The sequence below is a fragment of the Garra rufa genome, chromosome 11, assembly GCF_049309525.1.
Source record: "Garra rufa chromosome 11, GarRuf1.0, whole genome shotgun sequence".
In the NCBI taxonomy this organism is placed as follows: domain Eukaryota; kingdom Metazoa; phylum Chordata; class Actinopteri; order Cypriniformes; family Cyprinidae; genus Garra; species Garra rufa.
This window is the reverse complement of record NC_133371.1, coordinates 25,474,567-25,488,683: the sequence shown is the minus strand read 5'-3', so window position 1 is coordinate 25,488,683 and position 14,117 is coordinate 25,474,567. Positions and strand designations below refer to the sequence as shown.

At 33.9% G+C, this 14,117-nt stretch overlaps 1 protein-coding gene across 1 annotated transcript; it reads left to right on the top strand.

Moving 5' to 3' along the window:
- The first annotated feature begins 2,440 nt into the window (after nucleotides 1-2,440).
- LOC141345651 (tripartite motif-containing protein 14) lies at nucleotides 2,441-13,313 on the top strand. Its single transcript, XM_073850537.1, has 7 exons — nucleotides 2,441-2,715; nucleotides 3,830-4,650; nucleotides 5,066-5,161; nucleotides 6,260-6,508; nucleotides 8,244-8,266; nucleotides 8,888-9,036; nucleotides 11,034-13,313. The coding sequence occupies exons 1-7, from the start codon at nucleotides 2,490-2,492 to the stop codon at nucleotides 11,588-11,590; spliced, it is 2,121 nt and encodes a 706-aa protein (XP_073706638.1). The 5' UTR covers nucleotides 2,441-2,489; the 3' UTR covers nucleotides 11,591-13,313.
- The last annotated feature ends 804 nt before the right edge of the window (nucleotides 13,314-14,117 follow it).

The window sequence follows — 14,117 nt, the reverse complement described above, 5'->3', positions numbered from 1 at the left end:
TAATGTATGGAATCTTATCTTATTTGAAACATAATAAATGTTCAGGACAAACAATTCTTTTACATTTATTCTCTTGGAATAGAATGTTACTTACAAAGATATTGTATTGTGCACTGTTGCTTTAAGAGTAGATAGATAGATAGATAGATAGATAGATAGATAGATAGATAGATAGATAGATAGATAGATAGATAGATAGATAGATAGATAGAAGCATAAAATGATGCCATTATGCACAGAAAATAATGTGCACTGTCGCTTTAAGAGTAGATAGATAGATAGATAGATAGATAGATAGATAGATAGATAGATAGATAGATGCATAAAATAAAATAGATGCATAAAATGATGCCATTATGCACAGAAAATATTGTCCACTGTCGCTTTAAGAGTGGATAGATAGATAGATAGATAGATAGATAGATAGATAGATAGATAGATAGATAGAAGCATAAAATGATGCCATTATGCACAGAAAATAATGTGCACTGTCGCTTTAAGAGTAGATAGATAGATAGATAGATAGATAGATAGATAGATAGATAGATGCATAAAATAAAATAGATGCATAAAATGATGCCGTCATGCACAGAAAATATTGTGCACTGTTGCTTTAAGAGTAGATAGACAAACAGATAGATACTGTAGTTAGTTAAAAGCATACAATGATGCCGTAATGCACAGAAAATATTGTGCACTGTTGCTTTAAAAGTAGATAGATAAAAAAATTATAGATAAATAGTTGATAGATAGAAAGAAGCATATATTGATGCTGTCATGAACAGAATATATTGTGCCTTCAAGAGTGGATAGATAGCATAAAATGATGTCATGCACAGAAAATATTGTTCACTGTCACTTTAAGAGTAGACAGGTACATAGATAGAAGCATAAAATGATGCCATTATGCACAGAAAATATTGTCCACTGTCGCTTTAAGAGTGGATAGATAGATAGATAGATAGATAGATAGATAGATAGATAGATAGATAGATAGATAGAAGCATAAAATGATGCCATTATGCACAGAAAATAATGTGCACTGTCGCTTTAAGAGTAGATAGATAGATAGATAGATAGATAGATAGATAGATAGATAGATAGATAGATAGATAGATAGATGCATAAAATAAAATAGATGCATAAAATGATGCCGTCATGCACAGAAAATATTGTGCACTGTTGCTTTAAGAGTAGATAGACAAACAGATAGATACTGTAGTTAGTTAAAAGCATACAATGATGCCGTAATGCACAGAAAATATTGTGCACTGTTGCTTTAAAAGTAGATAGATAAAAAAATTATAGATAAATAGTTGATAGATAGAAAGAAGCATATATTGATGCTGTCATGAACAGAATATATTGTGCCTTCAAGAGTGGATAGATAGCATAAAATGATGTCATGCACAGAAAATATTGTTCACTGTCACTTTAAGAGTAGACAGGTACATAGATAGAAGCATAAAATTATGCCATTATGCACAGAAAATATTGTCCACTGTCGCTTTAAGAGTGGATAGATAGATAGATAGATAGATAGATAGATAGATAGATAGATAGATAGATAGATAGATAGATAGAAGCATAAAATGATGCCATTATGCACAGAAAATAATGTGCACTGTCGCTTTAAGAGTAGATAGATAGATAGATAGATAGATAGATAGATAGATAGATAGATAGATAGATAGATAGATAGATAGATAGATAGATAGATGCATAAAATAAAATAGATGCATAAAATGATGCCGTCATGCACAGAAAATATTGTGCACTGTTGCTTTAAGAGTAGATAGACAAACAGATAGATACTGTAGTTAGTTAAAAGCATACAATGATGCCGTAATGCACAGAAAATATTGTGCACTGTTGCTTTAAAAGTAGATAGATAAAAAAATTATAGATAAATAGTTGATAGATAGAAAGAAGCATATATTGATGCTGTCATGAACAGAATATATTGTGCCTTCAAGAGTGGATAGATAGCATAAAATGATGTCATGCACAGAAAATATTGTTCACTGTCACTTTAAGAGTAGACAGGTACATAGATAGAAGCATAAAATTATGCCATTATGCACAGAAAATATTGTCCACTGTCGCTTTAAGAGTGGATAGATAGATAGATAGATAGATAGATAGATAGATAGATAGATAGATAGATAGATAGAAGCATAAAATGATGCCATTATGCACAGAAAATAATGTGCACTGTTGCTTTAAGAGTAGATAGATAGATAGATAGATAGATAGATAGATAGATAGATAGATAGATAGATAGATAGATAGATAGATAGATAGATAGATAGATAGATAGATTATAAAATGATACCGTCCTGCACAGAAAATATTGTGCACTGTCGCTTTAAGAGCAGAGTAAATATTTTGTTTGCCTGATTCAAAAGGTTAAGCTCCGCCCACTCGGTGTTAGGTCAGTTTCGTTTTCTTCGGACGTGAGTGGTTCTGCTGTAAATAAAGCTTAGAAGATGGGCGCATCGAATGGCAAACCTCTGAAATGTCCTCTGTGTCATGAGGACTGTCGGGAGCAGGTGACGCTAACATGTACTCACAGCTTTTGTCGGGCTTGTATCAGAGAGTTATGGAGCGGATCTCCGACTGGACCTTATTACTGCCCTGAATGTAGGTACGAGTACCAGCGTCTGCCAGACTACATGGACGGAGCGTCAACATCTACAGCCGCAACAAACACACGTACGTTCATTAACAGAGGACAAAATAAATGTTGACTTTGTTGACCTTGAATATGTGTACGTTATTTTTGGTAGCGCAAATATGTTCGTGACGGACGTTACAGTAGTAGGCCACAACTATTCCTATGTATTGATCTGTTGTAACGTTAGTTGATTTTACAGTGTCCTGAAGTTACATACAGTTAAAGTCAAAAGTTTACACACACCTTGCAGAATCAGCAAAATGTTAATTATTTTACCAAAATAAGAGGGAAAATACAAAATGCACGTTATTTTTTATTTAGTACTGACTTGAATAAGATATTTCACATAAAAGACGGTTACATAGTCCACAATAGAAAATAATAGCTGAATTTATAAAAATGACCCCGTTTACATACGCTTGATTCTTAATACTGTGTTGTTACCTGAATGATCCACAGCTGTTTTTTTGTTTGTTTGTTTTGTTAAGTGATAGTTGTTCATGACTTTGTCCTTAACTGTTGAACTGCCCGCTGTCCTTCGGAAAAATCCTTCAGGTCCTCATTCTATTCAGAAGTTTTCACCCCCTGGCTCTTTCAGTGAGCATTTAAACCTTCTGTAATAGTTGCATATGAGTCCCTCAGTTGTCCTCAGTGTGAAAAGATGGATCTCAAAATCATACAGTCATTGTTGAAAAGGGTTCAAATGCACAAAAATGCTGAAAAACCAAAGAATCTGTGGGACCTTAAGGATTTTCTGAAGAACAGCAGGCAGTGTAAGTGTTTAGGACAAACAAGGGATTCATGAACAGCTATCACTAAACAAAAAACACAGCTGTGGATTAATCAGGTAACAACACCTTATTAAGAATCAAGCGTATGTAAACTTTTGAACAGGGTCATTTTTATAAATTCAACTATTATTTTCTCTTGTGGACTATATGTAAACATCTTTGTGAAATATCTTATTCAGGTCAGTACCAAATAAAAAATAACATGCATTTTGTATGATCCCTCTTATTTTGGTAAATGAATTCTGCAATTCTGTATGTAAACTTTTGACATGGCATCTGACCTTACTAAGGACACCATTAAGTAAATAAACAAAAACACTCTACATACTATACATTAATGAAATACTATGTTTTTATGTAGATTGGCCATTCGGAAAGAAGATGTACGACCGGCACTCGAAGAAATGGCATGGGAAGAGAAAATTCAGTTCTGCATTCCACAGCGGTGGATACAGACTGGGCTCAGGACCATCTTATAACACTGCCAGTGATTTTGATGTAATTAACGTCACAGACTCTGATGAAGACACTTCAAAACCCCGCAAAAGAAAGGCAGCAGGAGACGAATGCTCTTCTGGAAGCCAATCTATGGACTGGAGGACCACCCCTACGAATGACACATCCTCACAACACACACCTCCAGAAACAGAAGAGATCTCATCTCCACATGTAGAATCATCTCCTCAGAGGAACACAAGTTCCCCTCAGCAAGAGCAGCATGCTATGGCTTCCAGCAATGACAGTGGCTCACCCAGGACAAGCAATACACCTCAGGGAGAGAAAAGCCCCTTACCAGCCACCTCTCATACACCTGGAAGGCAAGAAGAGCCCCCTGGGATCTCTGCAGCAGCATCATCAGACAGACTTTCCAGGAGCAGGTCTGTGCTTTGTCATTACTGTCACAGTTCTGAACAGAAGGTGGCAGTAAAGACCTGCCTGATTTGTGGGGCCTCCATGTGCTCTGAGCACCTGCGGGCACACTTAGAAAAGCCAGTGTTTCAGAATCACCCGCTGGTGAATGCTATGGAGGATGTGTCTCTTTTGAGATGCCAGGAGCACCAAGAGATGAACCGGATCTACTGTCGATCCTGTGCAGTGTGTGTTTGTACGGTGTGTTCCCTGGTTGGGTCGCACAAGGGACACGAGTGCATCAGCATCCGCGAGGCGGAGCAAGAGCTCAGGGTGAGAAACTATTGGGCCTTTTTAAAACACCTTTTCTTGTTTCTAAATAGTTTTTAATTGGTGCTTATGTGGCTCAACATTCAGGTTAAAAGGCATGTGATCTTTAGTAGAGCACTATTGTTCAAATTTTGGTAACATTTATTTAATGTCACTGAGGTAATTCTGATCAAAATACAGTAAAAACAGTAATATTGTGAAATAATACAATTCAAAATGTTTTCTATTTTAATTTTAATATATTTTAAAATGCAATTCACATGAAGAACAACATTTATTTGAAATAGAAATCTTTCGTAGTATTATAAATGTCTTATACTTTTACCTTTGAACCGTTTAATACGTACTTGTTGAATAGAAGTGTTAATTTCTTTCGAAAAATTTGTTGTTCATTGGTTTATATGCATTAATTTCTCAGGGCTCACTGAAGGATGAAATGCGAAAAATACAAAAAACGGAAAAGTCCATACAGGAAAAACTCTCTGAGCTCAGAGAGAAAAAATCTGGTGTCCAGGTAAGAGTTAGAATGTTTTGTTGATTTAATTGTTGCAATTTATGGAGAATTTATTTAGAATTTTTTGTTGTTGTTATTAAAATGTTTTCTTAAAAGTCTTTTTTTTGTTAATTGTAATAAATCTTAAATTAAAAAAATATGTATCAGTATTAGCTAAAAACCTAATTTAAAGGAATAGTTCACCCCAAAAATGAAAATTACCCCATGATTTGCTCACCCTCAACCCATCCAAGGTGTATATGACTCTCTTCTTTCAGATGAATACAATCAGAGTTATATTAAAAAAATGTGCAAGCTTTATAAGGGCAGTGAATGGGTGTTAAAATTTTCAAGTCCAATAAAGTGCATAAATCCATCATAAAAAGTACTCCACACAGCTTCGGGAGGTTAATAAAGGCCTTCTGAAGTGAATCAATGTATTTGAGTAGGAAAAATATCCAAAAATATCCAACTTTATAAACCGTAATCTCTAGATTCGGTGAAAAGTGATGAATGCAGAAGTGCAGTGGAGAGAGTAAAACAAAATACTGGTCACGAATTAGAAGTACAAAACGTGGATTTTGATACAAATTAAGGGGAGACTGATTTTCCTTTGCTGTAAACAAAGCTTGGTTCTCGCGAGACTAGCATATTCTCAGAGTTTACACTATGCTTACATAACAGTTAGAGGTATCTAGAGATTGCGGTTTATGAAGTTGTAAATTTTTTTTACCCAAACGATTCGCTTTTGAAGGCCATTATTTTGAGTTGTGGAGTACTTTTTATGATGGATGGATGCACTTTATTGGGCTACAAAATCTTAACAGCCATTCACTGCCATATCAAAGCTTGGAAGAGCCAGGACATTTATTAATATAACTCTGACTGTATTTGTCTGAAAGAAGAAAGTTATACACATCTAGTATGGCTTGAGGGTGAATAAATCATGGGGTAATTAAAATTTTGGGGTGAACTATCCCTTTAAGTTACTAAGTAGTAAAATTACTAAAAGCTGTATTTATAAATAAAAGTAACAAATTTAAATAGCATTTATTAAAATAAAATGGTTATTCTGTGTACAGCCGCTTTTGCTTTCCTCATGTTTTCTGATTCTTGCAGGCAGGGCTGGAGGACGTGCGGGCGGGTGTATTACACCAGTATCATGCCATGCGGGAGGCTCTGGAGCAAGAGCAAGAGCAGGCATTACTCTGTGTGAACCAGGAAGAGCAACGAGTGCTGGGAAGCATTGAAAAGCAGCTGGGCACGTTACAGGGTGCCTTGATATCTAGCCAGAGCATATTAAACACTCTGCAGGGATTGACCAATGCTGAAGGGGCATCACAGTACCAGGACCAGGCCTTCATCATGGTATGACAAGCAACAGTGTTCTTAAACTATTAGAAATATCCTATAGAAACAGGGTTTCCGCGGGGTCTTAAAAAGTCTAAAATTTAAAAATCAAAATTTTAGGCCTTAAAAAGTCTTAAATTCGCTGTTCTAGGTCTTAAATAATTTCACACAGGTCTTATTTTTCCGATGTCCATGTAAGGCTACCTCTAAAGCTCATTTAAATTCTCTTTTTGTTGTTTCCGTGGTGTTGTAGTTCTTTATTTCACAATTCCAAATATAATTTGCTGTATTTAAACTACAAATGAGACCAGCATGCAATAGCCAATCAGCTTTCTGATATTGGCGCGAGTCTCTCTCGGATTGTACCGCAGAAGTAAAATGGATTTAACTTTTTAGCTATGGGGAAGTGCAAGTTTAGCGACACTTAGCTTGAAAAAACTGAATATAGGGCTTGGCTAAGGCCAGTTGCTAACAACTAGATTTTTTTCTCCCTCTGTGGAAGTTACTGCGTCTTCAGAATCGCAGTAGCAGAATACAGGTCAAACTACCTTTTTCTGTATATAATGTTATCAAAAATAATAAGAAATATAGGTGGAGCTAGCTGACCGCCAGCCTTCGAGATGTTTTTTTTTTTTTACTTGCCCGACCGAACAAACTGCCTGATTAAAACTGAAGTGACAAAAACAACTAGCGAAGCATCGATAGGCAAGAAAGATTCATATTTTAATACATTCAACGTAAACAGAAATTGATAATGGATAGTGTATTTCTGGTCTATTTGTGACATACTTTAAAACAAATGAATGTAACAGCACTCTAAAGAAACACACTGAGGTAAACATTTCAAATGTATAGTTTATTTATAACATGATATAGTTCAGTAATATACCAAGTGAGCTTTTTGCTGAAAATTCTCACAATTACAAATGTTACATTAATTTTAGCTCAATAAAAAAGTAGTTAGTCAAGTAGTTACTTACATATTAGACAATATGCAACATTAGCAAAAGCATTCTCCTAGCAACTTTCTGCTGTGATTCAGCGTTTTGATCGAATCAGTTGAAATAACTCGCTCATGAAGTGACTTACCGCCACCTGCTGGTAGTTTAGTGTGCTTAAAAGTATGCCTCCACACCCAACATTTCTAATGTATATATTTATAAATCAATAAATGTATTTAAAACATTAATCTCACTTTTAATTTTGCAGTGTAAATTATGTAATCTCACTGCTAACAGCCATTTAGAATTTATTGATAAATTCATAAAATAAATTTCAAAGGTAATGCATACATTTCAAAAGTAAAAAAAAAAAGGCCTTTATAAAGGTAAATCAAATATGCAGATTTAAGATGTAAAAGCTAATAGAGCACTGATGAAATTTTTTTTTTTACATCAGATATTTCTAGTGGTACTTTTATGGGGATATATTGTGTGGAATAGTATCTGCTGATATGAAAAGTTCACTGTATATCGTAGTAATAAATTTAATTTATGACAGCCATGAAATTGTGTTTACTTTTTACATTAAACACATTAAATATTACATGTATGCATGTAATATAATATCTATTTCCATTACAGGTTCGGTCTTAAATTTCATATAAGGTGGTATTAAAAAGGTCTTAAAAAGTCTTAAATTTCACTTGTTCATATCTGCAGAAACCCTGAGAAAATATCATTAATTTTTTGATACTTTAATTTAGGAATGCAATTACGAATGCGTATATGTAATGCAACTTTATTTATTTCAGGAATACAGCAAGATGGCAGGACAGTAAGTATGGTTTAATTATTTGTTGATTAGGATAACTATGTTTATTAATGGACACCTATTATGCCCCTTTTTACAAAATGTAATATAAGTCTCAGGTGTCCCCAGAATGTGTCTGTGAAATTTCAGCTCAAAATACCCCACAGAAAATTTATTATAATGCCTATTTTGAGTGGAAGCAGAAACATGCTGGTTTTCTGCATGTCTCTTTAAATGCAAATGAGAATTTTCCAGAATAGGGTTGTGCCTATACAGCTCATACCTCATATACTCTGGCAAAAACATCTGTTTGGTTTTGATTATCATGTCTATCGTGCTAAAACTATGTGTTTTAAACCATATTAATTTTAACTTCTGATATATGGTTTTCTGGACACACACATTCGAAGCACACAAACAGAAAGTGGCTGTCACACGGCATGTGTGTACTAAACCAGTTCTCTTTCATGTCTTATTGCGCTTAAACTGTCAAATACACTCAAGTTTATGTTAAAAACACACCTAAGTTATAAAAACACAGTCAGTTATGTCTGTAAAGGTAAACAGCTGGGAAAGAAATCGCAAAAACAAAAGACTTTCATTATATGTCCCCTTTATGTAAACCTATGTACTGTCCTCTTCTAGACTGACTGACTTGTCTGATCCTGTGCAAAATCTTGAGCCTCCCGAAGAGCTAAACCATAACCGAATGGACTGTCTTAACGACTGGACAGAGAAGAGACTGGAGACTGTGCTTATAACACTGCCTCATCGAGACCCTTTCAGACTGCTATGTAAGTCTTTTACACGTTTCATACTATAAATCATACTATATTACTGGTATAACATTAAAAAAGTATAAAATGACCTATAATGATGATATGAATTCTGAACAAGCTCATTAAAGCTCTTTCTCTGAGATGCTTTGAGATATGTTTATAATGTTCGTACCACTTATAGTGAACTATCCTTTTATAGTGAAACATAATACTAAATTTGATACTATGATATTTGTTTTTACTGTATTGTTATACTATAATGGCAAACAGGTTTTGAGTCAGTGAGTTTTTTTTTTTTTTTTAAGAAATAATACATTTATTAACAAGGATGCATTAAATTATGGAAGCCAATTCCACCACAGATTTTTTTTCTCAGAATTGCGTGATACAAAGTTGCAATACACAATAACTTTTTCTCAGATTTTTGTGATATAAACCCACAATTGCGAGTAATAAAGTCAGAATTGCGAAATATAAACTCGAAATTCATATTTTCTCTCATATTTGCGTGATTTTAAACTCGCAATTGTAAGAAATAGTCAGAATTGCATGATATAAACTCGAAATTCTGACTTTTTTCTCGGATTTTTGAGAAATAGAGTCAGAATTGCGTGATGTAAACTCGCAGTTGTGAGTTATAAAGTCAGAATTGCGCGATAACTCGAAATTCTGACTTTTGTCTCAGATTTGCGATATAAGCTCGCAGTTGCGAGATATAGAGTCAGAATTGCATGATATAAACTCAAAATTCCTACTTTTTTCTCTAATTTGTGTAATATAAACATGCAATACTGACTTTTTTTTTTTTTCAAATTTAGGTGATATAAACTTCCAATTGCGAGAAATAGTCAGCATTGCAAGATATAAACTCAAAATTCTCACTTTTTCCCCCCAGAATTGCGTGACTTAAACTCGAAATTCTGACTTTTTTCTCAGATTTGTGTGATATAAGCTCGCAATTGCAAGAAATTGAGTCAGAATTGCATGATATAAACTCTAAATTTTGACTTTTTTCTCTAATTTGTGTAATATAAACATGCAATACTGACTTTTTTATTTTTATTTTGGGTGATATAAACTTCCAATTGCGAGTCTGAATTGCGAGATATAAACTCAAAATTCTCACTTTTTTTGCAGAATTGCGTGACATAAACTCACAGTTGTGAGTTAGAAAGTCAAAATTGAGTCATATAAACTCAAAATACTGACTTTTTAAGATTTGTGTAATATAAACTCGCAATACTGACTTTTTTTCTCAAATTTTGGTGATATAAACTTCCAACTGCAAGAAATAAAGTCAGAATTGCGTGATATAAACGCATAATTGCAAGAAAATATAGTCAGAATTGCGTGATATGAACTCGAAATTGCGTGAAATAAAGTCAGAATTGCATGATACAAACTCAAAATTCAGAATTTTTTTCTCCGATTTGCATGATATAACATGAGTTATAAAGTCAGAATTGCAAGTTTCTATCAGAATTGTGAGATGTAAAAAAAAAAAATCATGTGACACTGAAAATTCAACTTTAACATCACAGGAATAAATTACATTTATTAAAATATATTAAAATAGAAAACAAATATTTTAAATTGTAATCATATTTAACAATATTATTTTTTGTTACTTTTATTTGTTACTTTTAGCCTTTTTTAGCAGAAAAAGCTTTAAGTAAAATAAATTAATTAAAATCCTACAGACTCCAAACTTTTAATTTTAATTTGAGTTTTTATATATTATATTTGAGTTATATTATATATGAGTTTTTTTAAGTATCAAAAGGTGAATGGTAGATTTCTAGTATCTAGTATTCTAGTTATGAAAGAAAGTTTACATAATATCATAATTGCCCTCAGTTCACCTTACTGTACTTACAATTATCTTCATTACACTATTATGTATTTTGTCATTTGTTATCATTGTTACTCACATGTGCCAAGTAAAACTATTAACTGGGGCTACAGGAAGACTGATTGGCAGGCACAAATATTATATTTGTTTCTGTCCACAGATGGGATAAGCCCAACTCTGGATCCTGACACTGTCCATCCAAAGCTGTTGTTGTCAGATGAGAACAGGATGGTGCAATACAGCGAGATCCAGCAGGACTACCCCGACCAGGAGTCCCGCTTCAACATTTTCCCTCAGGTGCTAGGCTCTTGTGCCATTGACGAAGGCTGTTGCTATTGGGAAGTGGAGGTCTCTCTGGATGAGGGCCGCTGGAAGGTGGGCGTCTGTGATGGACAAATAGGCAGAAAGGGGCAAAAGGACATTTGCCGTATTGGCTTCTATCCCAACTCTTGGTGTTTAATTTATGAGAAGGGAAAGGTGGAAGCCCTACACGATAAAGTGGCATCACCTGTGTGTTCAGCTGAACTCTGGAAGATCGGAGTCCTGCTGAATTTTAGCGAGGGTCGCTTGTCTTTTTATAGCGTGGCCAGGGAGGGATCTCTTTCTTTGCTCTACAGTTTCGAGCATGCGTTCACTGAGCCACTGTATCCAGCGCTGGCGGTTTCTAAAACTCAAATCAGCATCTGTGATATATTTGGCAAGACCACTACAGACTAGACTATGTTTGTGCTTTTTAAAACTTTTTACCCCGGGTATTAAGACTTGTACGGCTTAATATAACTTAAATGATGTCTCTTCGCAACAGGCAACACAACTCTGAAAATAAAATACTGATACAATGCCACATTGTGCAGCTTTTGGTCATAATTTTCAGTCGAAGGGCAACAAGAGAAGTGATGTAAGTCTTCACTGCTTTTCCTAGCGATAAGAAGAGGAGAAAAGAATGGAAAGATGCTTGTGGACGAATAACACTTTCTAAAGACCAGCGTCTTTGTTCTTTCCACTTTAGCCCTGATGCCTTTGAGGCTTTTAGTAGACCACAGCTACTGAAAGAGCTTACAAATGGCAGAGACAAGAAACGCTAGATACCATTCTGGCAGGATGTAAATATGCTGATGCTTGTCATGACGCTGAAGCCACTAAAGTAGTTTCTCAGCGCACATTTCACTCGATATCCGGGGCATTTCGACTCCTTGTGGGGAAAATCGAAAACTTGTAAGCTCTTTCAGTAGCTGCGGTCATTGTATCAGTAGTTTACTTTCAGAGTTGTGTATTCTGAATTGTGTTGCGGTAAAACCTTTTCACTCATAGCCCAAAATATGTATAAAACGATGTGGATTTTTTGTTAACGTAATTCTTTCATGGGTTTTGTACTACATAATTCAGTAGGAGACGTCATTTATGTTATATTAAGCCATACATGTCATAATACCCAGGGTTCTCTTAAAAGGTTAAAGGAATAGTACAAAAAATCTTCAGTTTGCTATGTTTACTGTTTACCCATCCTTAGGCTATCCAAGATTTAGGTGTCTTTCTTTAGCAGAACAGTAAAGCAATTTTTTTTTTGTTGAACATATGGTCCTTGTTGGTTCATAAAATGCAAGGATGGCCTGAGGGTAAGTAAATAAACAGCATTTTTATTTACTAATGAACTATTCCTTTAAGCAACACAAATCACTATTACATTCCACAAAACATCATTCCAATAGTCGTGACTGCTGAACTAGAGGTTTTGAAAACAATTCTGAATGATTGGTAATGAATATAGGTTTTGTAAGATTTACATATCTGAGCTTTTAAAATCTATTTCCATTTCAATATATGCTTTATATATCCATTTATATATCAATTGGAATGGTGTTTTTTCAAAACAACCTTGCACAGACTTTTTACTTTTGTCAACTATTTCTTGAGCTTCCTTTAATGTTTTTGTTAGGATTCTTTAGATACATTTGTATTTTTATATTGAGTAAAATATGAAATTGCACTGTTTTGACATTGTATTTTCAAATCAAATGAAGGCCAGGAGAAATGTTTCTCAGTAATCTGTTGAAGCATAGCATTTCTAAAATTTTAACAAAGACATTCCAAATGAAATTCTTTCAAGTAAGCCTCAGTCTTATTTCAATCTAGAATGAATGTTATAAAAACACTGAGTTTTTAAACATGGAACATGTTTCCATTTATAAATAAATATTAAATAAATAAAAAAAGGTTCAGTATCTCAAGTAATTTTCTGATGGTTTTTGAAATATGTCATGTTATGTCATTCCATACATTCTGCTAATGTTGGAAGTGTAATATTTCAGCCTGTGTATATTATGGATATTCCATTTTAACTCTAGGTGGCAGTATTGTTCAATATGTAAACAGAGGGAACGTTGACATTTAATTCATTTTGAGAAAGTCAAACAAGGATTGTTTGAACTGTGCTGCAATACTTAAGGAATTAAATTCAAACGTTTCTTAAAAATTGTCTGATTATTTTTAATGTTATCTGTTTCATAGATGTTTCACAGCACAAATGTTTTTTTTTTTCTGTACTGTATTGTCAGAAAAGCTTTTTGTGTTTTTTTTTTTTTGTAAATAACAACGTGCCCTTTTATTTTCATTTGAGCCACTGGTGGATGAGTCCATCAGGTGCAAGACAAAATGAGTCATCTGTTCCGAGAACAGCTCTCTGTACCCTCACACAATTCATTTCAAATCAATACTAATTGCTTGGTTAATAAAAACAAACAACAAGTGAAGAAAACATTACAGTGTAGAGGTGATAAGACCATTTTGGCAAGCCAATACATGCCTGTATTGACAGATTCAAACCACTTCTGCCATGGTGATAAATTATTTGTTTGTTTATATTGTTCATTTTTTAATGAACCTTTAGTTCACAAGTAAATCTAATTCATTTGATTATCTTAAATGTTAGGAACTCAGCCATTCACTATTCTATTGTAAAAGTTTTAAAAATTAAAAACATTTGAAAATCTCCCAAAAAGTAAATTACATCTATTTTAGAATGATTATTTTTAGAATGATTAAAGACAAACTTATCCCCAAATCTCAATTACCATAATGTGCCTGGGCATTTTCATTTTTTAATGGTTAGTAATGGTGATTCTACTATTATTTTTAATAGATGCTTGTTACTGTAATCCATTGCTTTAAAAAAATCAAAACGAAGACAACAAATACTACAAAATATTACAGACATTTATTTAGCCATTTTCCATTTATTACATTC

What these genes read in the sequence shown, in the direction of transcription:
- LOC141345651 (XM_073850537.1), top strand. Translation starts at nt 2,490, where the DNA reads ATGGGCGCATCGAATGGCAAACCTCTGAAATGTCCTCTGTGTCATGAG. An exon ending in AGGCGGAGCAAGAGCTCAGG is followed by an intron (nt 4,651 to 5,065) that starts GTGAGAAACTAT and finishes TTAATTTCTCAG; the next exon opens with GGCTCACTGAAGGATGAAAT. An exon ending in AGAAAAAATCTGGTGTCCAG is followed by an intron (nt 5,162 to 6,259) that starts GTAAGAGTTAGA and finishes TGATTCTTGCAG; the next exon opens with GCAGGGCTGGAGGACGTGCG.